The 25,375-nt window shown below is 49.8% G+C and overlaps 4 protein-coding genes across 4 annotated transcripts; 2 read left to right on the top strand and 2 right to left on the bottom strand.

Moving 5' to 3' along the window:
• Window positions 1-987: 987 nt before the first annotated feature.
• On the bottom strand, window positions 988-3,014 carry N7500_003496 (uncharacterized protein; the record flags this gene model as incomplete). The annotated part of the gene is made up of 4 exons (XM_056674642.1): window positions 988-1,278; window positions 1,358-2,809; window positions 2,854-2,855; window positions 2,990-3,014. 4 exons carry the CDS (start codon window positions 3,012-3,014, stop codon window positions 988-990), a joined length of 1,770 nt encoding a protein of 589 aa, XP_056535167.1.
• A 1,195-nt stretch (window positions 3,015-4,209) lies between these two features.
• N7500_003495 (uncharacterized protein) lies at window positions 4,210-5,478 on the top strand (the record flags this gene model as incomplete). Its single annotated transcript, XM_056674641.1, has 1 exon — window positions 4,210-5,478. The coding sequence occupies one exon, from the start codon at window positions 4,210-4,212 to the stop codon at window positions 5,476-5,478; it is 1,269 nt and encodes a 422-aa protein (XP_056535166.1).
• Window positions 5,479-6,628: 1,150 nt separating this feature from the next.
• N7500_003494 (putative translational activator) lies at window positions 6,629-16,996 on the bottom strand. Its single transcript, XM_056674640.1, has 12 exons — window positions 16,826-16,996; window positions 13,817-16,768; window positions 11,586-13,751; window positions 9,928-11,556; window positions 9,683-9,874; window positions 9,332-9,623; window positions 9,132-9,273; window positions 8,526-9,076; window positions 7,932-8,015; window positions 7,501-7,770; window positions 7,251-7,401; window positions 6,629-7,123 (listed from the first exon to the last, which is right to left on the bottom strand). Exons 1-12 carry the CDS (start codon window positions 16,944-16,946, stop codon window positions 6,980-6,982), a joined length of 8,694 nt encoding a protein of 2,897 aa, XP_056535165.1. The 5' UTR covers window positions 16,947-16,996; the 3' UTR covers window positions 6,629-6,979.
• Window positions 16,997-17,242: 246 nt separating this feature from the next.
• N7500_003493 (putative ATP dependent RNA helicase) lies at window positions 17,243-21,885 on the top strand (the record flags this gene model as incomplete). The annotated part of the gene is made up of 6 exons (XM_056674639.1): window positions 17,243-17,993; window positions 18,052-19,597; window positions 19,655-20,952; window positions 21,003-21,216; window positions 21,278-21,605; window positions 21,676-21,885. The coding sequence occupies 6 exons, from the start codon at window positions 17,243-17,245 to the stop codon at window positions 21,883-21,885; spliced, it is 4,347 nt and encodes a 1,448-aa protein (XP_056535164.1).
• Window positions 21,886-25,375: the final 3,490 nt, after the last annotated feature.

The following is a 25,375-nucleotide window of genomic DNA, read 5'->3' as shown; positions in this document are numbered from 1 at the left end:
GAGGTAGACATTTTTATTGTATACTCCGTATACTCCGCAGTACATCTTCCTATTCACTACCCTAGAAAAACAAATCGGGAAATAACACCACAAAGGGCCTCAGCGCCCCCTTAGCCAATTAGTTCTGCTCCACCCTCCCACCATCTACGCCATACAGAGACCAAAGCTGATTTAGGGCCACTGTCATGTCGATATATCACATTTTGGTCGAGTTTTGACCGGTCTGGACCCCTCTCGCTTTGCCTCTTTTTTTTTTCATTTTTGGTGGTGTATTGCGAGATTGGATAATCGGTATTGTGTGAGGTCATGAGATTTGAACACCGAATATGTCCGGGGCGTTGCTTTGGTTGTTTCATAGAAGGTGAGGGTGCGAGGATTGGTGGTTTTGTTTAGAATGAGAATGAAGACGGCCGTCATTTTGACAAAAGTACCAAGGGTTAGAACGAGGTGAATTGGATTGCACTATACGGCGTATGTCGGGCCAGTAAGTAGAAATGGAATGGATATCAATTACTGGTGTAAAGAACGAAATATCTGTTGAATGGGATGTCTTTGATCTAAATACTTTGAAATCGTGTATAGAGAGGAATGGTCCGTGATGACATTTGGAATCTCCCAACTGATGAAGCTCAATGGACTCGCAGTGTGCATTATATCCAAACAAGTTGTCGCAGCCTATCAAGAAACGTATCCGGGAATTTTGCATATCATGTCGAGAACATCACAACCATCACTAATCACCTTCTAAAAAGGAGAACACGTAGTATCCGGTATATAGCCCGTCAGGTGCCAATATATTCAAGATTGTAAATAGTCAATGTAGTCTGTCATTGAAAATGGGTATGGGTGAAAGACCGAGGTAGAGATTGGCACAACAAATGAAAAGACCAAAGGTTGCTGCGCCGTGTGTACAAGATGCATCGCCTGAGAAGGGCCAGAGGGCCAGGGAGTCAAAATCACGCCACCTGGGACACCATCATGGATGCTCTATAAGGGACAATCTAAAGGTAATTCTATCGGGACGGGAACGTCGCCTTCGCGATGTGTCTGTCTCAGCTGGTGGTGGAACAGTTGCCACACCCCCTTCAGCGCTTCTATGCGGTCGTTGGCATCGAGCAGGTCGAACCACCTGGTCCTCTGCAGCTTCAGCACATGCCACGGCTCACCTTCGGTTGCCGGGAAGGTGCTGTCGCCGTTGGTGAGGATGTCCAAATACCGCCTGTGGACGCGGAGGTGGAGGATGGAGATGTGGTGATTGATGGATGAGATCATGTAAATCTGCAAGAAATGGAGGGTTAGCTCTATCAGGCCGTGAACTGTACACTCAGTCTCCATGGAGAAAGCAGGGTCCGCATACATCGTCAAATGGACTATCCTGGACCTTGCCTATCTGCAAATAACTCATCCGCTTATCCCAAAGACTAGGTCCAGGCTGCAGAATCTTCCACTTTTCACTGCTAGTAAGTCTGCGCATAGCACTCGGTTTCCGGGAGAGAGACGTGACAAACGGATGGTCAATCTTGTGGCGCTTGGAAGCGCTCTCCGCCTCCTGGGCAGATGGCCTGATTTCCTCCATCATCGAGTCTGGCAGGGACATCCCGTGTCCCTTGTTAATGAGATCATCCAGGATCCCGTCGTTGGGGGCGCCTCCAAAGCGAGGCTCCATGGTCCACCATTTGCCCTCGCCGGGTCGCTTCTCGACTGCTCCTTGGCGGGCACGCTCTTGCGCCGCGAGAAGCATGCCGCCCACCTCGCGGAATAAATCACTTACCTCGCCAATTCCGGTCCCGGGGGTATTGTCCGCAGCGCGGAAAGAAGTCTCGGGTCGACATTGCGAGATGAGGACGGGGCCTTCGAGCATGCCGCTCCGCGCTATCTGGCGGTCTCGCGGGGAACGTGAGGACTGGAAAGTTTGCCGGACGGGGAACAGGAGGTTCTTGGTCGTCAATCGTGGTGGGAGCGTGGGGGCCGTGACCTGGCATCCGAATGGCCATGCGACCATCTCCACGAAGGATCGGATTGTCTCGTCACGCATTTCATCGGGCATCTCGGCCCCGTTACCAATTCGGCGGCCCGTGTACACGGGGACAGAGGGATGCTGCCCATCGCCAATAATGTCATTGCTCGACGGCGCGGCTGTCTGTGTTTCATCCAGGTCCATTGGACCGTCTGTCAGAGAGTGTCTGCTCTTGGAATCCTCGGTACTATCCATTTGCATTGTGTCATCTTCTGTCCGTTCCATCTCAGATGGGGGTGTCGGCTCAGGAGTTGCTGGGCGCTCGTAGTAGTTGTCTAGGCTAGTATCCCAGTATTGAGCCATGTGCTCCAATCCCGTCCAGAATTTCCTCGACTGGGTTATACGAACCCGACTACGGCCCTCACGCGGCGGCAATCGAGCCACCTCGCGGAAAGCGTCGTCATTATCCAATGCCAGCTCTTTTTCCAGGGTTTCATATCGTTCCTTCGAAGGATACGGTGCTCCGTTGTCCATCAACGGCCGGGGGCTGTCTTCCGTCGAATCGGTGGTATCTTCCCATGGCAATGGGGCGAGGGGGTGCGAGTGGTCTTCGGGGAGCATGTCGGCGACTTCGACGTCCATGTCCAATCGCAGGTTCAGCGGCTCAAAGCGCTCCATACAGATGTCCTGTGGGCGTTTGATCTCGGCCAGAAGGTCAGATATCTCCATGAGTCTTGACTCCGACTCATTTTCGAGGACATTGGATAGGTTGTAGACGGGGAAATCGAGAGGGGTCGGTTCAGCGGGGGGGTCTGCGTTCCTTCTCAGGCTCTGAAGTGGCGGAGGGCAAGGCTACGAAGTGTTAGCTGATACTGTCAATGTAATTCATTGTCCACGGCTGGACACAAGGAGGATCACATAGGACATAGGTCACGAGTCATGCCCAATCCAAGGCTAGGTGAATCATTTCAACGCCACCGAGTATGGCGGGGGAAAGGGGAAAACATCAAGGGGTAAAAGAAGGTTGCTTACCCAGCCCAGAACCCCAGCCAAACATTTTTTTTTTTTTTCTCACAGATCTAATGCAAATGCAAATGCACGATAATCACGATTATCGTAAAGTTCCAGTCCCCAGGGTCACATGGGAAGGGGAAGGGAAAGGCGGAAAGGCAAAAAGGCAGAACCCCCGGATGAAGGTAAAATAAATAAACAGAAGTCGAAGTCCCGGGTGAAAAAGGAGAGATGAAAGAAGACCTTTCGAAAGGCGGACTTTTGCAGTGGGGAATTTGGCGGGGACATTTGTCCCTACAAGTGACTTTCTGAACTATTATGGACTGCTCACCTAGGATCTACCTATTAATATGCCCTCTTGAAGCCGTGTATGATATTCACCTTCGTCACTAAGAAATGGGCAATGGGCAATGGAGAATGGGGTCTGTCCGAGAAGTTCTATAATACTCCCAATATCCCATTTGTTTGAGTCTACTCTCTGGATTTGAGATGACTTTCGACTTCCATGCCTCCAGTCACATGACTCCACCAAAAGAGGCATTCCTCGATGCCGAGGATCCTCTGCACACCAACTGAAATAGGGAAAATGTGAACTCAGGTTGGACCTCAATTACTCCACTTTCATGTTTCATCAATGACACATGATACACTCAATTCCTACAAGAAATCATCAGTGTACAGAAAGGTTTAGAGTATCACATCATGGAAATTCTCATATTCTCTGATGATCGTCCGTAGACCAAAGTATCTCATTGGGCAGATGGCTAAGCGCCGTTCATCTGTCACAGGAGGGGCAGTTCCTGAAGAAGCGCCGGGTTACAGACTAATGAAAGACAAAAAAAAAACATCCCCTGTGAGAAAAGGAAAAGAAAAAGAAAAAAATCTCCGTATATAATCTTCCGACCTCTTCATACCTGACGTGATACACTTTTGGGGCTCTTTCGAAGGTGAATCGGGAACTGTATGGAAGCCCAGCCTGATCACGAGGATTATGTTTGTGGCGGTCTCGAGAGGCCTCAAGAAACAAAGCAACGAAACAGAAGGGGCTTGGGTGAACCATCAGATCCAAGTTGATAAGCCTACGGAGTACTGCGTTGTTGCTTTGTCGCTTTGTGCTTTATCGAACACTCATACAAAGGGATCTATCCTTTTACGTCGCCCCCATGTCCCATTTATTGAACAAATCGGAAAGTATCATCAGATTTGTCTTTTAACCGTGCTGCCTGCGGGCTCACGGCGAGATGTCGAGTGCCTTGTCCGCCATTGATACTTCCCCTGCACCGCTCAACTCCATCCAGGCGTGGTCCACACCCATCTCCTCTGGGCCATTCAATTTGGTGACGATCACATCAGTTGAAACGGAGACTATCTATCCTACGTGGATCTATACAATATCTGGTTCCGGACCTGATCCCAGAGTCACCACTGTCCTTGACTTCCTATCGTCAACACTGAGCCCAACCCCGGTGATCCTGACAACGACTCAGCTGTCTACAACTAAGCAGGACACCATAGTATCGACTTCCAGCTCTACAGCAATCGTGATCTCGGATCCCCCGGTCTCGACTCTGGTCCCAACCTCGGTCCTATCAAGCCCAATGGGGGACTCTCCTACTTCGACAACTTCTGACGATCTCTGGTATTCTGATGCTCCTAGCAGCACATGGACTCCACCGATTCCATTGACTAGCTCGAGTATATTTCTTTCGTCATCATTGCCTGTCTTGCCGGAGACAACCACTAGCTTCTCAAGCTCCATGAGCTCCAGTAGTACCCCGGCCAGCTTGAGCATCATACCATCAACCACACCTTCGATCCCGCCATTCATTGGAACCGCTACAAGCGCAGCCTCTTCAGAAACAGCCGACGCCGACCACTCAACCCCTCCATCCTCTAAAACTGGAACGATAGTTGGGAGCGTCATCGGAGGATCAGCAATCACGATCTTCGCCCTGCTCGCCTGCGTACTTTGTTTTCGTCGTCGACGACGAAAAATAGTAAAAGAGCATCTAGGTATCAGACAGAAACTAATACGAGGCGACTCAACAAGTTCATCAATCAGCCACCATCACCACTCCCGCTACCACTCCTACCCCTCGATCCCAAGCAACATCGGCCTGCGATCACCCACACTCCCAGTCATCCCGCTGCAACAGCAGCCCTCAAATCAAGATCTATCGCTGGACAGTATGTACCTCCGCGGCGAGACAACACGGGACCCCTTCGCGGACCCGCCGTCTGCAGTCATCGAGATCTCAGCCCCATCTCGCTCGGTCTCGCTCTATTCTACTTCTTCCCGGGGCGCTGGGCGAGGTGGGCAGGGGTACTGGGACTGCGAACGTGACGGTGCGGATACCCTCGCTGTACCGCATCAATACTTGGATACGCCTATGATGCGTGACAGCATGCGCAGTGACCCCTTTGATCTTGATCTTGAGCCTCCGCCGAATGCTCACCACCGCCGGTCTTCTGTTCCTTCGATCCCGACTACGTGGGGGCTCAAGTTTTAGAAGGCGAACGCTTGTCTGTTTGTCCTTTTTTTTACCTTGGGCTCGCTTATGTTTTGCTTCGTGATATTCTTCTGGTTTGGGTTTTGTTTCCTGCATATACTATACGTCTACACTGATACATTGCCTTTACTTGTTTTACTTGTTTTACTTGTTTTACTTTGACTTACGATGACAAGATCTGACGAATGCTATGCCTACATGTTCTTTCTCTTTTTTATTGCATTTACTTACCGGGGCTCCTCTTGGTGCATTCATATCTTATCTCGAGTTCGGTGTTGAAGGTCTAGGTTGTTCATTGGGTTATATTGATATGTACGATTCAAAGAGAGGAGGGACTCCTATTTTATGTTTATTTTCACAATACATTGACATATCTTTACCATGTTTTCATCTATCCCACTATTGTGAGCAGCATAAGAACGGAGATACACGTCGGCCTACTTATTCGCAAAGTTCGGGTGACACCACATTCAATTCATCGTTGTCTATTCGGGGTTATTGATATGGTTTAAAATGATAGAAGGCTAGAGCTGTTTAAAGACAAATAGAATATGCTGTGGATTCGCTCTACCGTTACTTGGGAATTAATGCATTCTTATGCTCGGAACATTGTCGGGTTGTCTGATGCAAATATATATCCAGCGGGAATGATACTTAGGACAAATATATTCAGGTCCTTAATGTTTGATATGGTTCTGGTCATTCCAAACCCTAGAAAAGTAAGCATTGTTCCTCATGTCTATGCTAATATTGTGGGTTGAGGGTCTGTTAAGTCTAGAAGTGAGTGGGTATAGGCCATTTTAGATCAAATCCCCAGAATAGCAGTGGCGTAGCCACAAGACCCATAAATTACACCGGAGGTCTTTGATTTAGGCTGTAATTGCCAAGGGGACAAGAAATATAAGGAAGAATTGAGATAGAGTCTGCAAGAGTACGAAATACATGTAGACATCCATCACTCTCCAGTACTGGTCAGTGACGTATATCTAGTGGTCACTATGAGCCGCAAAACCAAGGGGAAATATACAAGACCACAACAGGATACCGGGCTAATGATAGGTTTATAGAGCGAAGACATTTGCTTCTTCGCATATCAGGTTTATACCAAGCGCAGTAGATGGGCCGAGAAACAAGGGTGCGGTTTTTGCTGTGTCTTTTGGTGAAGTAAAAAAGATTTCCTTTTGCTTTCTCGTTACATTTTAACAAGAATAGCTTGAGTATCACATCATCATCGCATCTTCCTATTTCCCATACCCCATATTTTCCGAAAGATCCAACAAGGCCACGAACCCCATGCTATCAGAGAACACAAGGGAAGGAGAGAAAGTCGTAACAGGATCTAGACTAATAGGAAGACGCCGAAGGCCGACCTGAGTTCGATGTCGGGAACAGCCTCGAATCCCGAATCCAACCCAGAAGTTAACCGTTTCCAACCTCCGGACCGCCGAATTGCAAGAAAAGCGTCAAACAACGGAAGGGTAATTGAATTTTTGTATCAGATTTACTCTTCGCTGATCAGAGCGTTGTGCTTAGCCTCCTTGCGCTCCAACCGGCGCTCACGGAGAGCCTTGTTCTTGGCACGCTTAGCGTCCATCTCCTCCTTGAGAACACGGTCGCGCGCACGCTCAGCCTTAGCCTTCTGGATCTGTAGCGGTAAAAAAAGAACGAGTCAGCCTGGATGTGTTCTGATGTGCATATTTCATATGGCTTTCACGAAGTTCATGCTCCATATTCGATCGTCATTCGTGGGGTTGATCCGGGTTGTAACTTACGTGCTCAACGAGGGCACGCTTGTGCTTGAAGGTGTTACCCTTGCTCAAGTGGTAGAGCTCGTGGTAAAGGTGCTTATCGATCTTGCCGGCGGCGCGGTAGCGAACGAGCAGACGACGGAGAACACGCATGCGGCGCATCCAGAGGACCTGGCTAAACAGAGGAAAACGAGATCAGCAACTGCCGAGTTCTAATTCCATCAAGCGAATTCAAGACAGGCCGGGTGGAGACAGAAGCTGGTGCTGTGCATACCTGGGCATACGGGCATCCTTGGTACCCTTGCGCTTTCCGAGACCACGGTGACGGCCGTTGCGGCGGGCCTCGTTGAGCTCACGGGCGCTGGCACGGGAGTGCATGGTGACGGGCTTGCGGATGATGAGGCCATCAGCGACGAGCTTGCGGACGGTCTGGCGAGAGTTGGCGTTGGAGATCTCGTTCATCTCATTGGGGTCGAGCCAAATCTTGCGCTTGCCGCAGCCGACCACGGAGGCGGCGAGGCGCTTCTGGGTGGTAAGGTTGACCCTGTGATGAAAGACCCGGTCAGCATCATGGCACACACATCACTAAGTCGTTCCTCCACTATAACGAAAATATCGGGTCCACGAGTTGGGTGTTGGGCTGAATTTCCACAGCACACGGGAGTGCATTCGAGAAGTTGAATAGCAGCTTGGAGATGAACTCACATCTTGATGTCGGCGTATCGACGGTCGTTGGCGGATGATGTTCGTGGCACTGAGAAATCCCGACGGTGAGAGTTTGAGAGGGCACTGCGGGCCACATTAGGTCAGCCGAGGGCTAAGCGAGTGCTCCTTCCACAACGGGCGGAGTGCTAAAGGGTGCATGCCCTAGCGCTAGTCCGAATCGGGGTGATAGAACTTGAAGATCTTGCAGTCCGGGGAAGAAGCCAAGAGTACTTATACTGGAAGAAGTTGGACTCAAGATGCTGGGAGGTAAATAATTTGCCGCATGGATTTACTTCTTTTCTCTCTCTCGTTGTTTGTTATGACTTTCGTTGTAGATGGCCAAAATCGAGCATTATCACGTGACGTCAAAGACACCTAGTGTCACATGATCTGATATCCCCGTTTTGGAAAGGGTGATCTGCAGTATAAAGCAATCCAGTACATACTCCGTAGATGGCTGTCTGTTGATATAAAAAGATGCAATATAAAATATACACAGACATATGCAATACTTTTGTACGACTAAAACAAATAAACCCAAGGGTATATCTATAAACATCTAGATGCTCCTTGGATGCGCAAACAGATCATCACTCATCGCCAAAGGCCTCTCCGAGATCAACCTTGCCAATGCTCCACAATTCCTTCTCATCATCTATCTCATCATTTGAGAGTCCCAAACCACCCTCACCACCTTCAGCCTCCCGACGCTCACGTGCCTGATTAGCCAAACGAACAGCAATACGCTTGAAGTAATCAGACATGCTGCGCTTGGGGCCTGGTGGGAGAGATGCACCCGCACCGGCCATGTACTTGTCAAACACCTCGCTGTCGGACTCGACTACGGAGAAGATGGATAAGAATGCCGCTTCCGCAGCCAGCTTGACGGGAATCACCAGATCACGGACACTAGCGAAGATGGGTGGTGCGAGCAGAGCCAAATGAGGACGGGCCAGCTCAGGGTGAAGGCGGCTGACAGTACGGATGGCTACCAAGCTCAATCGCCGGGTGTCGACCGGGTTGCCAACTTGGATGGCAGATGCCAAGGCCTCGAAAATGGTCTTGCTTGACTCGAAAGAATGGTCGCCATCGTTGGACAAAAGGTACTTGCCTGCAGCAAGAGCGCTGTTGTCGGAGATGAAGGGCTGTCTTTGAGTTAGTTTCGACCAGCAATGGGTGATTATTTAGCATTCCACTTACATCCTTGTTTGTTAGACCTTGGCAAATGACAGTGGGCAGTTCCACAGCGAAGTGTTCCGTCAGAACCTCGGCGCATTCAGCCAAAAGAGCATTGAGTCCAAGAATCGCTGCATGGGAAAGAGGGGCAGCAATGATACGGCTCCTACGAGGGATTATATTAGCACCAAGTAAGATCAAAGCACAAGAACGGATATGCATACTTGATGAGAGGAACCGAGTTTGCGGCAGGAAGGACCTTCACGAGAGCGGCGAGCAGACGAGCGTTGGTAATGGCAACGGAATCTGCGATCATGTTAGAAGACTGTGAATCACAGGAATCGGTGATGATGATCTTACCAGTCTGGTCGCTAGCGTCATCATCGATCAGGGCAAGGATCGCTTGTCGGGATGCCTCGCTCATGTTGGCACCGGCCTTACCAACCACCTCCTGGAGAGCCTTCATCATGGCGTTCTTCACGCCAATGTCGGAGGTCTTAGATCCAGTAATAAGTTCTGAAACATCAAAGTTAGCGATGAGCTATATTCCATGTATAAAACTTCCGGAGACTTACCAGCAATAAGAGGATCGACTCTGGGGGTCAGTGTAATCAATATCCCGAGACCTTTGGCGGCTCGATTGCGCAGAGTCTCGCTTGTGGTATCGGCCAAGCCACGGGCAAATGTACGCTGGAGCTGAGGCAGGAACGGCTTGACAGCTAACGGGATCTTCTCTAACAGCTTGTTAAGAGTATAGAAGATAGCGCCTGGAATAATCGATCAGTAAACAGAAACCACAGAAAGGATTCGCATGACTCACACTTGATATCGACAGAACGTTCTGACACGACACGAATAAGCGGACCAGTGATCTGAGTCACGAAAGGCTTCAATGACTCGGCACGAGTCCGGTCAATGATATCCGACATCGCAAGAGCGGACTGGGTGCGCTGATCGGTAGTACCATTCAGAAGACCTTGCAAGAAGATCGGCAAGATAGCCATGATGCCCTTGGGCAGACTGAAGCCAGGCAGATCCGCACCAGCCACGCCCACCTGTCGTAGAATCTGGCGGGTGGGAATAGCCAAGCTCTCCATTTCTTCCTTGCGCATATGAGACATGAGACCAGTGAGGGCAGTCCAAGCAGCCTTGACGACATCCTTGTCTGGATCGTCGAATGAAATCAGCAAAGCGCGGATCAAGTCCTGGTAATACCTCGAGAAGTCGACCTCGGCTTCCGCGAAGAACTTGGTCAGATGAAGCGCCGCGGCAGCGCGACGACGGTGATCGTCGTGCTTGACAAGAGTGACCATCACATTCATACCAACACTCAGGCCATCGTACTCGTCTACAGAGACCAAGACAGTGTCGAAGGCAGTGCTGAGCTCTGTACGAAGCTCCTCGTCGGTAGTCTCGATGATGCCGTCCATGAGGGAGTTGAGGATAGTTGGCAGTTTCCTTGTCATGGCAGAGCCAGCAACTTCGGCCAGAGATGCCAGGGCCTTGGCGTTGAAAGCAGTGATTGGTGGGGTGAGCAACGTGGGAATGAGGTTGGGAAGGATAATATTGGCGCGAGTCTGCTCCGTGAGAAGCGTCAACAGAGCCGACAACGCCTGCTCGGCATTCTCTTCGTCTCTCAACAAGTGAAGAAGGTAAGGCAAGACCTGGTCCACGACTCGCTTGCCCATGATCTGCTGCAATGAATCGAAAGCCTCGGCAGCAGCTTCTCGCACATCATCGTCATTGTCGACCAGAGCCACACGCACGGTGGCGATGAGAATATCCTCGAAGTCCTCCAGCGCATCGGGAGAAGCGGCATTGATAAGCTCGCGGAGGGCAATGCAGATACCTTGCTTGACCTCCACATCGGGGGAAGTCTGAAGACCATCTTGGAGCAAGGGCAGCAAGGTGTTGAGAACAGACTCTCCAGCCTTTTTGATAAGGTCTCCAAGAGCATTGCTGGCAATGACCTTCTGCTCCATGTTGGAGGACCCGAGGCGGCGAATAATGAGTTGAGACAGCGTAGGAACCATGTCCTTGAGCGTCCTGGGGGAGGCGACAAGAGCCTTCCAGACACCCAGGGCCGCACTCTTGACCTGGCCTGAGGTATCGCAGCGACAGATGTACAGAGCCGAAAGAACCTTGTCCCTGCGTTCGGCCCCGAGAACCTCCAACAAGGATTGGCCAGCTTGAGTGGCTTCTTCCTCTTCTTCATCTCCCTCGTTCTTGCCAGAGATACCCGTAAGACTGAAGAGGAGATCGCCGACAAGCTCGACGGAACTCAAACGAATGCGGTAGCTGTCGTCCGCAAGACCACGCTCCAACTCAGGAAGCAAGAGATCAATGGCCTTGTGGGCGAAGTTCTTGACAAGCAGACGACCGGCCCGGAGAGCGGTCTCGCGAATAGACTCAATATCATCAGCCAGACCAGCAAGAATAGGGGGATGATCTTGCTAAGGTAGTTGGCGAAGCTATTACCGAAGCAAGCAGGCAAAAAGATGAAGAGGGTCATGAAGCCTTCACGAACAGAAGGCTTGGCACTGGAAACGTTCTGGAGAATAGTTGGCAGGGTCTCCTCAAGTCTGGTCGTACCAAGGCCTGCAAGAACCTCCGAAAGAGCCTGAGCAGATCCAAGTCTGTCACCGGCTCCAGTGTCAGATTTGAGAGTAGCCATGAGATTAGGAATGAGTTCTGGCAAAGCATCCTCTCCGAGTTTCTCAATAAGTGAACCAAGGGCCTTGGAGGCAGTAGCACGGGTTGTAGGAACTGGATCAACAATGGCCAAGTTAAGACCGGCCACAAGAATAGGCAAGTGCGCGATAAGATCCTTGCGCTCTGTGAGATGAGCCAAACTGCCAATAATCTGTGCCGACTTCCGCTTGGTGTTAGATCGGTCACTAAGACCGCGCTCGAGAATGCGCACAACAAGGGCCAGGGAGGGAGCATCGAGGTAGTGCGCGAAAGAAACCTTGATGAGGGAATCCAGAGCCTCATCTGTGTGCTTCGTGGGATCACTCAAAGCCTTCAGAAGCACACCTACCAAGCTCTTCACTTCAGGGTTGCTGATGACTTCGCCGAACCGCTGAAGACTGCGATTCGCTGCGCTACGGACTTCCTTGTGGGTGTCATTGAGCACAACCGTCAAAGGTGGAATGATATCAGGCAGACTGGCTGCAAGCTGCTGCGGGTCGAGGTAGGCCATGGCTCCGAGCAAATCGCAAGCACCCTTTTGACTACGCCATTGCGTATCATCCAAACCATCGAGCAGGGTCGGAAGAATTTCCTTGACACCATAAGAGCTGAGGTTCTGGAAGCAAGCCCTTGAAGCCTCCAGACAAGTATCGCGAACACTAATGCTAGTGTCACCAAATCCTGCCAGAAGCTGGGGTACGAGTTGAATCACATAAGGCTCAAAGGTCCGGCCCAGAACCAGGGCGAAAAGTTCATAAGCCAATAGAGCACCCCGTCGGTGATCCTTTTCTCTTTTGTTCTCAGTGGCCTCCTTGAGCTGGCTCATGATTCGGTACTCCCGCAATGTTGCGATACCTCTGCCACACACGACCGCAGCAAGACCATACGCAGCACCACGTTGACGTGGATAGTCGGGTGCATTGAAAAGGCGATAAAGGAGATTTTCCACGTATTCTGCCGTCTTCGAACCAGACGATCTGATCAGCGGTGGGAGACACTCGGATACAGCGTGCTGCACAGACTCGGAAGGGGTATCGAGGGCGACAAGCAGTTCACTGATGACAGTTTGCAAGCGAGGATCATCTGCCTTGAGATGTGTCGCCACAGATCCATATAATACGATGACAGCCTCATTCAGCAGGTCAGAGGTTTTTGTGTCTTTATCCGAGGTTTCCAAGGTTGTTTGGAGCAGTTTCATCATCTCCTCAACCTTCGACTCTCCTCGCAAAATGATGATAGATTTACCACTCTCTGTCATCTGACCACGGACCCGGGAATTTCCATCGAGCAAGGGACCCTTTTCAATCAGGAAGCGCAAAAAGGAGACAGCCTCGTCACCATCGAATCCATGAGTCATGGCATTGAAGGCCAATGCAATACCACTGCGAGCTTCCCAGTGGTCTGCAGTGTCTATCTTCTTAGGCATTCCGTAAGCGTCCTTTTCAGGTGCCTTAGGTTTGGTTTCTTCCACGTATTTTGATTGCAGTTCGGACAGAATACCCGCAAACTTGCTCTCATCAAACTCAATGGCATGTGCCAAAGCGCGAGCAGCAGCGCCTCTAAGCTGGTGGTCCTTGGAGTCCAAGTATTTCATGATCTTGCTGAATGAGGTGTCATCCACCTCCAGCGCATTGTCTTCCCAGATCGTGTCTGCAATATCAGCATTCTCCTCCACGATATCGTGGCAAGCAAGCCAAATGTGTTCTGAGAAATCGAGGTCAGTCAAATCGATCTCAGCCTCAACAACCTGAAGGACGGTTGTTCGGACGGAGGCTTCGGCGACAATCGTTCCCCGCAAAAGCGTATCTAGCTCCTCGCTGTTGATGTTCGGCGAGATGCACCGGCAGAAGTCGAACAAGGTGTCCTTGACCAGTTTGTAGTGCTGGGTATATCTTTGCATGGCGGATAGAAGCTGACTTAAAACCTCGACGCGAGGAAGACGGGCGTCGGCGACTACAAAAGAGCGTTAACGGTTGATTTCACTGGCTCGAAAGGAGGGGGATTGGGGGAAAACTCACAAGAGCCAGAGTGGAAGGACAGGAACTCAAGAGCAAGGAGGACTTGGGTGCCTTCTTCTTCTCCCTTCGCTTCTCCAATACCATTCTGAGTCAAGACCAGAGAGATAAGAGGAAGGACGTATGCGAGAGATGTGACATCGAAAGGACGCTGCTCAGAAGCAAAGCGCAATCGGTAGAGGATTCTTGTCACGAGTTCTCCGAGGGGCTCTAATTCCATATCAGAGGGGAGATTCGTGTTGCCGATGGCTCGCAGTGTTGCGATACCGACAAAAGAACGCAGGGGACCGAGGCGGATGGACACCTCGTCGGCGCAAGTGATGAACGCCCGGGAGACAACGTCACCGACAAACAGACCAGCCCCAGCCTGAGCAAGTGATAGCAAAGAACTGACGGCAGCGTTGATCCATCCCTCGACATCGTTGGCGGGACCTGTTGCGAGGCCTTGGATAAGGCCGGCTCCTCTTTCGATTCGCTTGACTTCTTCCAAAACTTCATGACGGATCTTGGCCTCCTTGGCAAGCTGCGCCTTGACCTTGGAGTTTTCCTCAGGCGTGAGCTTCTTTTGGCTTTGGCCCTTCTTCTCGGCTAATTGCGCACGTAGTTCTTCTTCCCACTTAAGGGTATCATAGTCCTTAGTGCTCTTATCGAAGGCAGGCTGCTTCGACTTGCTACTGAGCACATCGATGAAAGCGGTTCCTTCGGGGGTGCGTGAAATGGCGGCATCAGTGACAGTGAACTTAGATAGGCGTGTGCCGTCCAAATCATATTTAATCTGATCAACCAAACGTGGGATCATTGCATCAGGGGCGACAAATGCCAATTCAGCCCCAGCACTCCAGACAGCGAGGTTAACATTCGGCACCGCTGACTGGACAGGGTCTGCATTTACGCGAACCAACTGCTCAATACACTTCTCAGGGTGTGCGCGCACAAGATTCCCAGGGTCGGTGCCGGTCCTCAAGCATAAATCAATCCATGAGGTGTTCGGAATTAACTCAGGTCGACCCAGAATCAGAAATTCGACGAGCAGAGCCTCCAGATCGGAAGGGGAAATCCCAGAGGATTCTATGACAGCCTTGGTTGGGCACAGAGCCTTCAAGACCATATAGAGCAGGCGTTCGCTCTCTGGTCCAGCGGAAAACGCCGCTGATTCCTTCTCCGCAGTCCGGAATGAAAAAATCCAGGCCCACAGTGCATTGAAAACGACGCGCCCAAAAGAGGCCACGTCCGTCAAATATACTTGAGATAAGGTTTCTGCGGAGTTTTCGCGGATATTCGAGGGAATAGCAGGCGCAGTAATTGCGTAGATAAAGGCCTGAGCCCAAGCCGTCTTGGATGCATCTTCAGAGCTAGTAAATTTGGGACCGGATGCAACAGCGGCCAGAGCCCTGACAAACCACTGGACTTCTTCCTTGGAACTCAACTTTGAGTATGCCTTAGGGTTGAGGAGGAAAGAAGGCTTGGGACTGAGGGTCATTGATTGGGCTACGTTCTCCTCCCAAGCGGACCTGGCAGACCCTTGAACATCGGAAACTCGGTGGAACAGAGCGAGGAATAGATAAGCCGAAGATAGAGCACCACTTTGAGCGGAGGGAAGCGGGTTGGAAGCAACCTCACCAAACAAATCCTTCATCTTCGCGAGGAACTTGGAGACAAGTGGTTCAATCTCAGGAGTCTTCAAATCCTCGAGATCAGATTTCCATAGGACTTCTCCCACACTTGCTTGCCAAGTCTTTCGGAACGGAATTCGCTTATCGGATACACCCTTAACGATAGTGCTGACAACATCGTCGCTCACCTTGAGCTTGGATTGAATGAGGTAGGTGAGGTGTTGGCCGAAGGATTTAATCTCCTGTTCCAGAGCAGCTTCGTTCGACTCTCGTGAAAAGACAGGGCAGAATCCCTGAACAATCTCTTTCGAGACATCCGCTGAGGGTGAAATAGCCGCAATGGCCTGGGCGTAAGCCAAGCGGTGTTCAGGAGTAGTAATCTTTTGGGTTTTCAGAGGGCCAATGATTTCATTTGTAATCTTCAAGACCAAGGAATCGGTTCTGCATCGAGAGAGCAAAGATGCAAAAGAGTCAGATGCTCCTTGACGAATTGATGGGTTATTCGACTTCATGCTACTTAAAAGATGCTTGCAAAGGCGTGTATGCACCAGTTCTGAGAGATCAATTTCTTCCGGCAAGGAAGCACATAGAGGGGGAATCACGCCTCCGAGAACCACCTCTGGTGCTCGTAGTATGGACTTTTCCATAGGAGGTACCAGTTCGGTGGCAAAATCTTCATATGTTACGAAGGAAGTAAAGAAGTCAGACATGCCATTGGCGACATGTGCGGGCACAGCAGATTTTGAGCTCACGATCTCCTTGATGTAGAAAGCCAAAATCTCTTTCTTTGACTTTTCGAGGATTGCCGTCTTGTCCGCTAGCCGCGCGCAGACACCACATACGACACCGAGAAGAGGTGCATTCTTGAATGCTGCAGTAGACTCTGCGGTCAGTCGACTAACAGACTGCCGCACTGCATCAGCGCCCCATGCCTCAGACGAAAATACGGCGCGCAAAGCACGTCGTGTTACTCGAAGAGCTGACTGCTTTACTGCAGGCTTGGGATTGTGGGAAAGACAATTTTCCAGCGCCTTGGCATCAACCACAATCAGATCTAGCACGGTAGCCAACGGGGTGCTCTGGTCCTCGCTAGCCTGCTGTAAAAGGATACAGCACCATTCCAACAAAACAAATGCAAACGAGGAAGCCAGACCTGATCTGGATGCCTCAATTTGTAATTTTTGCGTCAGGAATTTTAACTCTTCGGTCGCATTGGGCCCGCGGAGGAAAGAGCGAAGGCATTGTTGAACCGCCTGTCGGGAGGATCGATCGACATAGAGAGGATAGGTACGGAAAAGCAACTCTAGTATATCGTGATGGGTTTCTGGGGATAGTTCAGACCCTATAGATGAATGGTTAGTGGATTTGCTTGTCATGAGGCGGTGGATTATCACGCTACCATTCTTGTCGCGGAGTTCTTGCAGGGCCCGGAGCCTGCGCGAGGTCGAACTCGAGAGGAGAACGACCTGCAAGGCATCCAGATCCCCGGCCTTGACCTGGTCCCATGGAATTCCATCCATGATCAGCGGTCAATACGGGGGAATGGAAAGAGAGGGGTTGGTTCAGAGAGTGTGAAGTTGGTGAAGTGGGCTAGGAATGCTGTCATAAGAGTTTTGTGTGGGGAGCTGGATTTCATCCCGCCATTAAACAGGCATAACTGACTCTTCGCTCTTTACATATTTCAACACCTTTTTTTTGGTAATAATCTACACCATATTTCACAGTATTTCACGGCCTAAATTCATTGGTCTTTGACCGCTGACTTTCAGCGTGCTTCGAAGACTCCTCCGCTGGGCCCGCTGATAATTCAGCCATAATGCCGCCCAGCAGCAAGAAAAAGAAGAAGCCCGCCTCCAACCCGGCTAGAGGCTTTGCGACGGTGTCTATGCCCTCAAAGCCTAAACCAGAGGCGATCTCAACACCTTCTCCAGTCACCGAAGAATCCAAAGCCACACCGGAAAACGAGCCGCAGCCAGAACGCACTGTAGATGCGACCGCACCACAAACGACCACCTCGTTACAGGATTACACACCGGAGGAGCTAGAGAAACATTTTGAAGAAGCAGAACTTCAGATTCTGGTTGATAAATACGCTACCAAGTGTAAAAATGACGCTGCGCGCCAGGCCACCAAGCTGGAGAACGAGCGCCGCGTTTTCCGACAGCAATCAGTAACATTGAGCCTTATGGAGTGGTTACCGACCGAGATTCAGGACAGTATCCTCAAACTGGCTGGTGCCGAAGAGCACGACTATCTTATAGCAAGTGGACGGGTCACAAGTTCAAAACAGGCTGGCTCTGAGGAGGAACTATACAACAAACTTTGGACTTTGAAGGAAACACTGCTCAAACTCGACTTCCCCCAAACCCGCGTCGAAGATGCACTGAAGCATGTTTTGCAATATTTTGCAGGCAACTCAACCAGTGCCGGTCGGGATGTTGTGTGGAATCTGGATGAAGCGATGGAATGGTTGGCTATGCACAGTGATAAGAATGAATTGCCCTCTTACACGCAGACAAGTACTCGCCAACTGAAAGACGCGGATACTATCACCTCATGGATGACAGGTAAACCCCTTCGTGACTTGAATTTTTTTCATTGAGGCATAATGCTGACTCTGGGCAGAATCGAAGGCTTCAGTGACCTCAACTCCTGTTTCATCCCAAAATCGAAGCAAGCAAGGAAACAAGAAGACTGATTGGAAGGCGTCAAAGATTTCCCCTCCTGTTTCATACGACTCAGACAGCTCAGTCGACCCAGATATCATGGTTCCTGAATGGCTGGAGCTACAGACTCAACTTTATAGCCTGGAGCCAGATCTCTTCGATCGCCCCGGAAAGGGCAAGAAAGGTCGAGGCGGGGCTAGCAATCTGTCAGATGACCCTGAAATCTCTAAACTACAGCGGAAGATTGCCAAGATCGAACGTGATGTCCTTTTCGAACGCCGAGAAGCAGAGTACATATGGGAACAAAAGCTCGACGAGCTCAGAAAGGATGCTTCATTTATTCGGCGCCCGGTGGACAGAAAGAAAAAGTCTTCGACCGATGCAGAAGGTCAGCCCAAGCCCGAGGTCAACGAAGAGCTAGATCCGGACCTCCTTACAATTGATGGGATGGAGGATGCCCTTGGGGATTTGTTTCAAGCCGAGGCTGAGGATTCGGGCTCGATCTTAGGTATTCCTCCTCCAGAGAACCAGGCCTCATTCACACTCCGCGACTTTGGGAAATCGACAGGTCTGAGCCCACGGCGAGTCTTGGAAGAGACTTGCAAATCAAGAGATTCATCTTGCGTGGTTGCCTACCAGGATTTCTCCTCTTCAAGTCATTTAAATAGAAAGGCTCTCGAGGTGCGATGGTCGAAGCCTCAAGACGCCCCATTCCCGTTAGCAGTGGAATCGATTACACACAAATCGAACGCCTTGGCTACTTTTGTGTCAATGGATGGTATTGCCACACCGAATGCGCAGCAGGCTGAGGCATATGTGTCCACTTTGGCTTTGTTCATATTGTTCCCTCAGAATTCCAAGGAGGGCAAGGCCTACCTACGATTGCCAGCGGTTTGGAGAGAACTCTGGACTGAGTTTGCAACACTGCAGAAGACCCAACAGGATGAAGTCGACAAGAATACCCTGAAAGAATTGAAGCGCCTAGTCCAAGAGAATCAAGGCACCTTCGAAGATGATGTCGTTCTGTCTGACAATTTTCGTAAGAGAAACGGCATTGCTAGCAAGCCGGGCGCCCCGATGAAAGGGTCTGCGCGTGACAATTACTCGGGTATAGATGACCGCTTGAAAGAAGCATGGATGGCTAAATCGTCAACGCCTTCTTATCACCGCATGATCCAGGGCAGAATGAACCTCCCAATCTGGGGCTTCAAAGATGAGATCCTGAGCACGCTCGATGATCACCGAGCTCTGATTATTTGCAGTGAAACAGGTAGTGGAAAAAGTACACAGATTCCGTCATTCATTCTCGAGCATGAGATGATCCAAGGCCGACCATGCAAGATCTATGTGACCGAGCCCCGCCGTATCTCTGCAATATCGCTTGCTCGACGTGTCAGCGAGGAGCTTGGCGAGAGCAAGAATGAAGTGGGCACGAATAGGTCTCTCATCGGATTTGCGGTGCGATTGGAAAGCAAGTTCACTCAATCCACGCCATTAATCTATGCGTAAGCTCTCACTTCTCTCAGTTTTACCTTTGTGGTCGCTCAACTAATACTTTACAGAACCACGGGAGTGGTTGTACGAATGCTCGAACGGCCCGATGACTTCCAAGACATCACTCATGTGGTTCTTGACGAAGTTCACGAGCGCACCATCGACAGTGACTTCCTTCTGATCGTGCTCCGACGACTCATGCAGAAGCGACCTGACCTCAAACTCATCCTCATGTCAGCCACCCTTGATGCGCAACGTTTCTCGAACTATCTCGGCGGAGTGCCAGTTTTGAACATCCCAGGGCGAACTTTCCCGGTGGAAATGAAGTACTTGGAGGATGCGGTCGAGATGACCAACTACCGTTTGTCGGAGGACGCCCAGCACTCAGTCCTTGACGATGATATGGATGACCCACCCACGGATGCTGACACCACAGGAGGTCTTCAAGCCAGTCTTGATGGGTACTCTAGACAGACCAAGGAGACTGTTATCAATATCGACGAGTATAGACTAGATTATGACCTGATCAAGAGGTTGCTTCTAAAGATTGCTACAGCCCCGGAGATGACTCACTACAGCAAAGCGATCTTGGTTTTCATGCCTGGACTAGCAGAAATCCGTCGCCTGAACGATGAGATCCTGTCCGAGCCAATGTTCCAGAGGGGCTGGATTGTTCATACGCTTCACTCCTCCATTGCCAGTGAAGACCAAGAAAAGGCCTTCAACGTACCCCCGGAAGGCACAAGAAAAATTGTTATTGCAACGAATATTGCGGAAACAGGCATTACCATCCCAGATATCACTGCTGTGGTCGACGCAGGAAAGGAGAAGATCATGCGCTTCGATGAGAGACGTCAATTATCTCGTCTTGTCGAGTCATTCATATCGCGTGCAAACGCTAAACAGCGTCGTGGCCGTGCTGGACGTGTCCAGAACGGTATCTGCTTTCACATGTTCACTAGATACCGCCATGAAAATTTGCTTTCTGAACAGCAAACCCCTGAACTGCTGCGCCTTTCTTTGCAGGATCTAGTGCTTCGTGTGAAGATCTGCAAATTGGGAGAAGTGGAACAGACACTCCTCGAAGCTCTTGACCCGCCGTCGTCTAAAAACATTCGCCGCGCCATTGATTCACTGAAGGAGGTTAAAGCCCTGACGAGCAACGAGAGCCTAACCTCTCTCGGGACGCAACTGGCCAAATTGCCACTAGATGTCTTCCTCGGCAAAATGATCATTCATGGAGCCTTCTTCAGATGCTTGGATGCGACTGTCAGCATTGCTGCTATTCTTTCTTCAAAGTCGCCATTTGTGAACACAATCGGATCCAATTCACAGCGGGATGGTGCACGGGCATCTTTCCGAAGAGGTACGTCCCAATATATCGGTCTTCCACAGTTGATAACTAACAAATGCTAGGTGACTCGGATCTTTTGACGGTATACAACGCATATTGCAGCTGGCGACGTATAAGAAGCACACCGGGGTCCAATGAGTATTCTTTCTGCCGGAAGAACTTCCTCAGCGCGCAGACATTGCTTGCGATCGAGGATATCAAAATGCAACTGGTAGTGTCAATTGCCGACGCAGGTCTTCTGACCCTAGATGCATCACAGAAAGCGGCCCTTAACCGGTAATAAATCCGTCGTCTCAACATCGCATCTCATCCTGACTACTGCTAACCAACTCTACAGTGCACGCTCTAACAGCCGGAACCGCCAGTTTTTCATCATCCCTGAAGACTTCGACGTCAACAGCAACAACGATGTTGTGATCAACTCGGTCATCGCCTGGAGTTTCTACCCCAAGCTTCTGACACGCGAAGGCAAGGGCTGGCGCAATGTTGGCAACAACCAAACAGTCACATTACCCGCCGTTTCTGTCAACAAGAGGGCGGACTCGTCCGTCAAGTGGCTGTCATACTACAGCATCATGGCACGTGCCCGCAACCTCAGCGCCCATGATACCAGCGCAGTGGATGATTTTGCTATAGCCTTACTGTGTGGTGATGCTGAGTTCAAGGTATGACAGTGATCTTTAGCATTCCCTTTCCTAATACCATTTAGTAGAAAGCTAACCACCACCAAAATAGATGTATTCTGGTGTGGTCTCCATTGATGCAAACCGTATTCGATTCGCTGTGCGAGATTGGAAGTCTATGCTAGCTTTAAAAATCCTCAACAGCCGCCTGCGCGAGATCCTTTCGAACACTTTCCGCAACCCCCACCGTCAGTTGTCATATAAGCATCAGCAGTGGATCGACATTTGGCAACAGATCTTTGCTCAAGCTGGTAAGCGATGAATATACCAGCGCTGATGTGTGATTATGCTCCGCGCGTTTGATGAGATATGCTTGTATAAAATCATGATGAATATGGTTGGGTCGGGTATAGAAGTTTGTCGGAATATTCTTCGCTTTAGAATTACTTGAATGGACAAACATTTCTTCGTCCAAACGATGATCTTGTCTCTTCGTCTAGTATCTTTATATATCTTGTCGTTGAGACCTTTCCATCTTGTTGTCTAGAACCTGTAATCTGTGCTAGCCACACCGCTCATACTTGTGACCTGGGGATAATATATATAACGGAAGATGAAGACCTCCCAATGAACATTTACCAAATCATGTCTCCCGCACCCGTTAATACCCCCTGATCGAAGTTCAAGTCTCAACACCGCACACCTGAAGTTATATATGGTGCCCAGTCAGCACATATATGATCCCGGCGATCTATCAGCAGGAACGGTAGCATCCCTACATAAACGTCGGGAGACAGCATACTGCATCAACTGTGCCTTCTAGAAGCGTGTTCAAGTCTACGGAGTACATAGCACAGAGCACTGCAGATATGCCCGTCCCTTCGAATCAATGCACCAACGCCGTCAGCACTGATCCGTCGTGCGTAAACTACTGCATTATCATCACTACAACCCCTATCAGATCGAGATCAAAGCATAAATACTATACTGCATAAGCATAATGACAAAGTGAGGAATAAGCATAAAATGAAGGCTTCTACCAGCCCAGGAAAAGTCGAGACCAAGCCTCTCAAACTTATCCCCACCGTTTTTCCACGGGAAATCATGGGTCTACAAAGACAAGCTGCAACAATTCCTAATCAAGGGATATACCAACCTTCCACCGCCACCAGCTCAACAACACGGATTATCCCTTGACAGACACAATAATTGCAGCTGATGCAGGTCCTCAATTAGCGGTGAGTACGTACTCAATCGTGAGGTCTGAACACACAGGTAACAACCATGAGAAATTTCTGCTCGCCTGCCAACCCCATCCCCCAGCCCCTAGACATTCTCTAACCCCAACTAGCCAGAGTGAAATTCCATATGCCCTAAAAAATGAAAATAAAGTAAAGTCTAGAAGTAAACCTAATAGACACCCAAGACAAGATGTATTACCCAACCACACCATCCCCGATATGCAGTCTATGCATAATATGAATGGCTGACATGCTTCGAGAATGTGGTAATCCCCATGTCCTACAAACCTAGGAATGCTATACACCCATCGGCATTAGTTAGGCTGAGCCCTGTTGACTACCCCGTATGTTTTATGTACAATTATTTCATGCACAGCAACCCAGTTCGTGGGCGGCAGTTACTTGCTCTCAGATGCCCTGCGCTGGCACTTGGCAGCTACTAGTTTGTCACCTTAGGTCTGGTTCATCGTACATAGTACTTGCAGCTTAGGCTGCAACCTGCAAGCTGCAAGCTGCGAGATGCATGCTGCATGGTATTTGCATTCTTCGATTGACTAACGACGCCGTCCCGGGAAGAGAGAAGCGTGGACGGCGGGTGTGTTAGTGTCAGATGCACATTACATGTTATGAAATATGAGCTGAGACAGCAAAGAGACGGTGAGCGGTCTCCTCCTTTCCTCTTTTAGCCCTGATTCTTTTTTTTTTCTCTTTGTTTTTGCTCTGGCAATCGTTTTCTGTCGATTGGGATTAGGTCTGGTGTTCCGGGGATCTCCTTGTTCTAGACTTGTCCTATTTTTGCTTTAGGATTGTTATCAGGGATGGTACAGGGACACAGGGGAGAGTTGCTTATTTTTGATACGGTGATAGTATCACATGAGCTTTACAGAAAAGTTCATGATCGTTGATCGGTCTCTCTGGCTTATATTAAAGGCTAAAGCGTGAAATGCCGGGGTAGTGCAGAAGCTAGTTGGTATTGACAAATTCTCTAGACTTGTTTTTTCAACAAGTATCGGTGTTATACATTTTGTACAACATAGAAAGCAAGTGAAGATCTCACAAGAGTGGCTTGTTTTGACTATGTTGTACATAATAGTTGATCCTCTTACTGTCTACGCCGTACAATTTTATATATTTCCCTTATCTGCACTCTGACGTCGCGCCGATCGGCCGAAACAGCCCGACATCGGCGAGTTTGATATTTCTCTTTGAGAGGTATACAACATAGAAATTTTAAATCTTTCATATTTTGTCTCACCCATTTGATGAATAAGGATGAATAATAAGCCCTTACAAAAAAAAAAAACATAGACAACGGTCGACATACATCCCATCAAAAAAGACCTCCACAGCAGCGGGTCACTGCATACCAGATGGAGCTACGGAGTAGATAATTCTGTGCCACGTCTGCACGCAAGGGGGGGCGGGCAACTGGCGGTGAATCCACACGATCTAGCCCTTCCTACGTGGTTGTTGCCGCAGCCAGTCATTGTTGCGTCGGATCATCGATCGGCGGGCTGCTGGAGTGTGAAGCCAATCATTGGCGCCGCTGGCTTGGATGGGGTGTTTTAGTCCCGTTACACATTTGGCCCGAGCCATCCTGGCTATTTCGGAGATATGAAATTCAGGTATTGTTCTGAACTAGACTATAGTCACTGGGGCAAATGGAGTAAATGACTCGAGAATAGTGGCGCTTGCTACCGGTTAGGGCGGTTGAATTATTCATTCCCTTTCTAGGGTTTTACTCAAGAGGGGATATGGTCACTCCATTATAGAGTATACAGAATAATATATAACACACTTGCTATATTTCACCCTCAAAAATGGGTCTTTCTCCCTATGTCCCATCTCTCCTTTGCTACAAAAACAGCGCTAGAGTGTGTAAAGGTAAGATGAACGTGCAGTCGATCTCTTGGCTCCACGGGACAATGCAATGCGAGGTTAAATCCAAGTTGCACGGCCCCAGCTTAGATCACGCCAGATCCTGGCATCGTGGTGCGCTATTATTCGAGGAACAGTGGTGGCGTCTGGCTCCCAATTCCAAGTCACATGGAAAGCAAAAGTCACAATTCTAATATTGGGCTAGGATTGTATATGTACCTCGTTATATAACATATCCACACCTATCCTCCGTGCTCCGGATCCACTTGAGCAAGTACTGGTTACCGTGGACCTATGGTAGCAAGATACGGGGTTACTCCATATACGGGGGAAGAGGGGGGGCGACTATGTCGATTCACTTTTTACTTTGCCCCATCCTGTACAACACATCAATAGGTTGCAGGGAATATCCCTGTCAGTGGTCGGCTCTCGCCCAAATTCTCCTCGTGTCTGAGTCTTTGTACATCGTAATTATGCTGTACCACACCTCCTCAAAGGCCTTGTACCCATTGTGTCCCCGATTGTCAGTTGGCCTTATCTGGCATCAACGTCTGCCCAGACGGCATCGGGCATATTCCTCTGAGGTATGAGGTACGGGGAAAACATGGCAGCCCCTGGTGAAACATTATGGACCGGAAGGACAGAAGAGGGAATTCAAAAAGAAAACCCCCGCATATCAATCTGATAATAGTG

Source organism: Penicillium coprophilum (genome assembly GCF_028826855.1).
Source record: "Penicillium coprophilum strain IBT 35676 chromosome Unknown utg000002l_segment0_segment1, whole genome shotgun sequence".
In the NCBI taxonomy this organism is placed as follows: Eukaryota; Fungi; Ascomycota; class Eurotiomycetes; order Eurotiales; family Aspergillaceae; genus Penicillium; species Penicillium coprophilum.
Note: the sequence above shows the minus strand (reverse complement) of the source record. Positions and strands in the feature narration are given on the sequence as shown.

Coding starts and splice junctions, on each gene's coding strand:
- N7500_003494 (XM_056674640.1), bottom strand. CDS start 16,946: ATGGATGGAATTCCATGGGACCAGGTCAAGGCCGGGGATCTGGATGCC. Junction 9,077..9,131: donor AAGGTCTAACAAACAAGGAT/GTAAGTGGAATG, acceptor ACTCAAAGACAG/CCCTTCATCTCCGACAACAG. Junction 7,124..7,250: donor AGCGTGCCCTCGTTGAGCAC/GTAAGTTACAAC, acceptor TTACCGCTACAG/ATCCAGAAGGCTAAGGCTGA.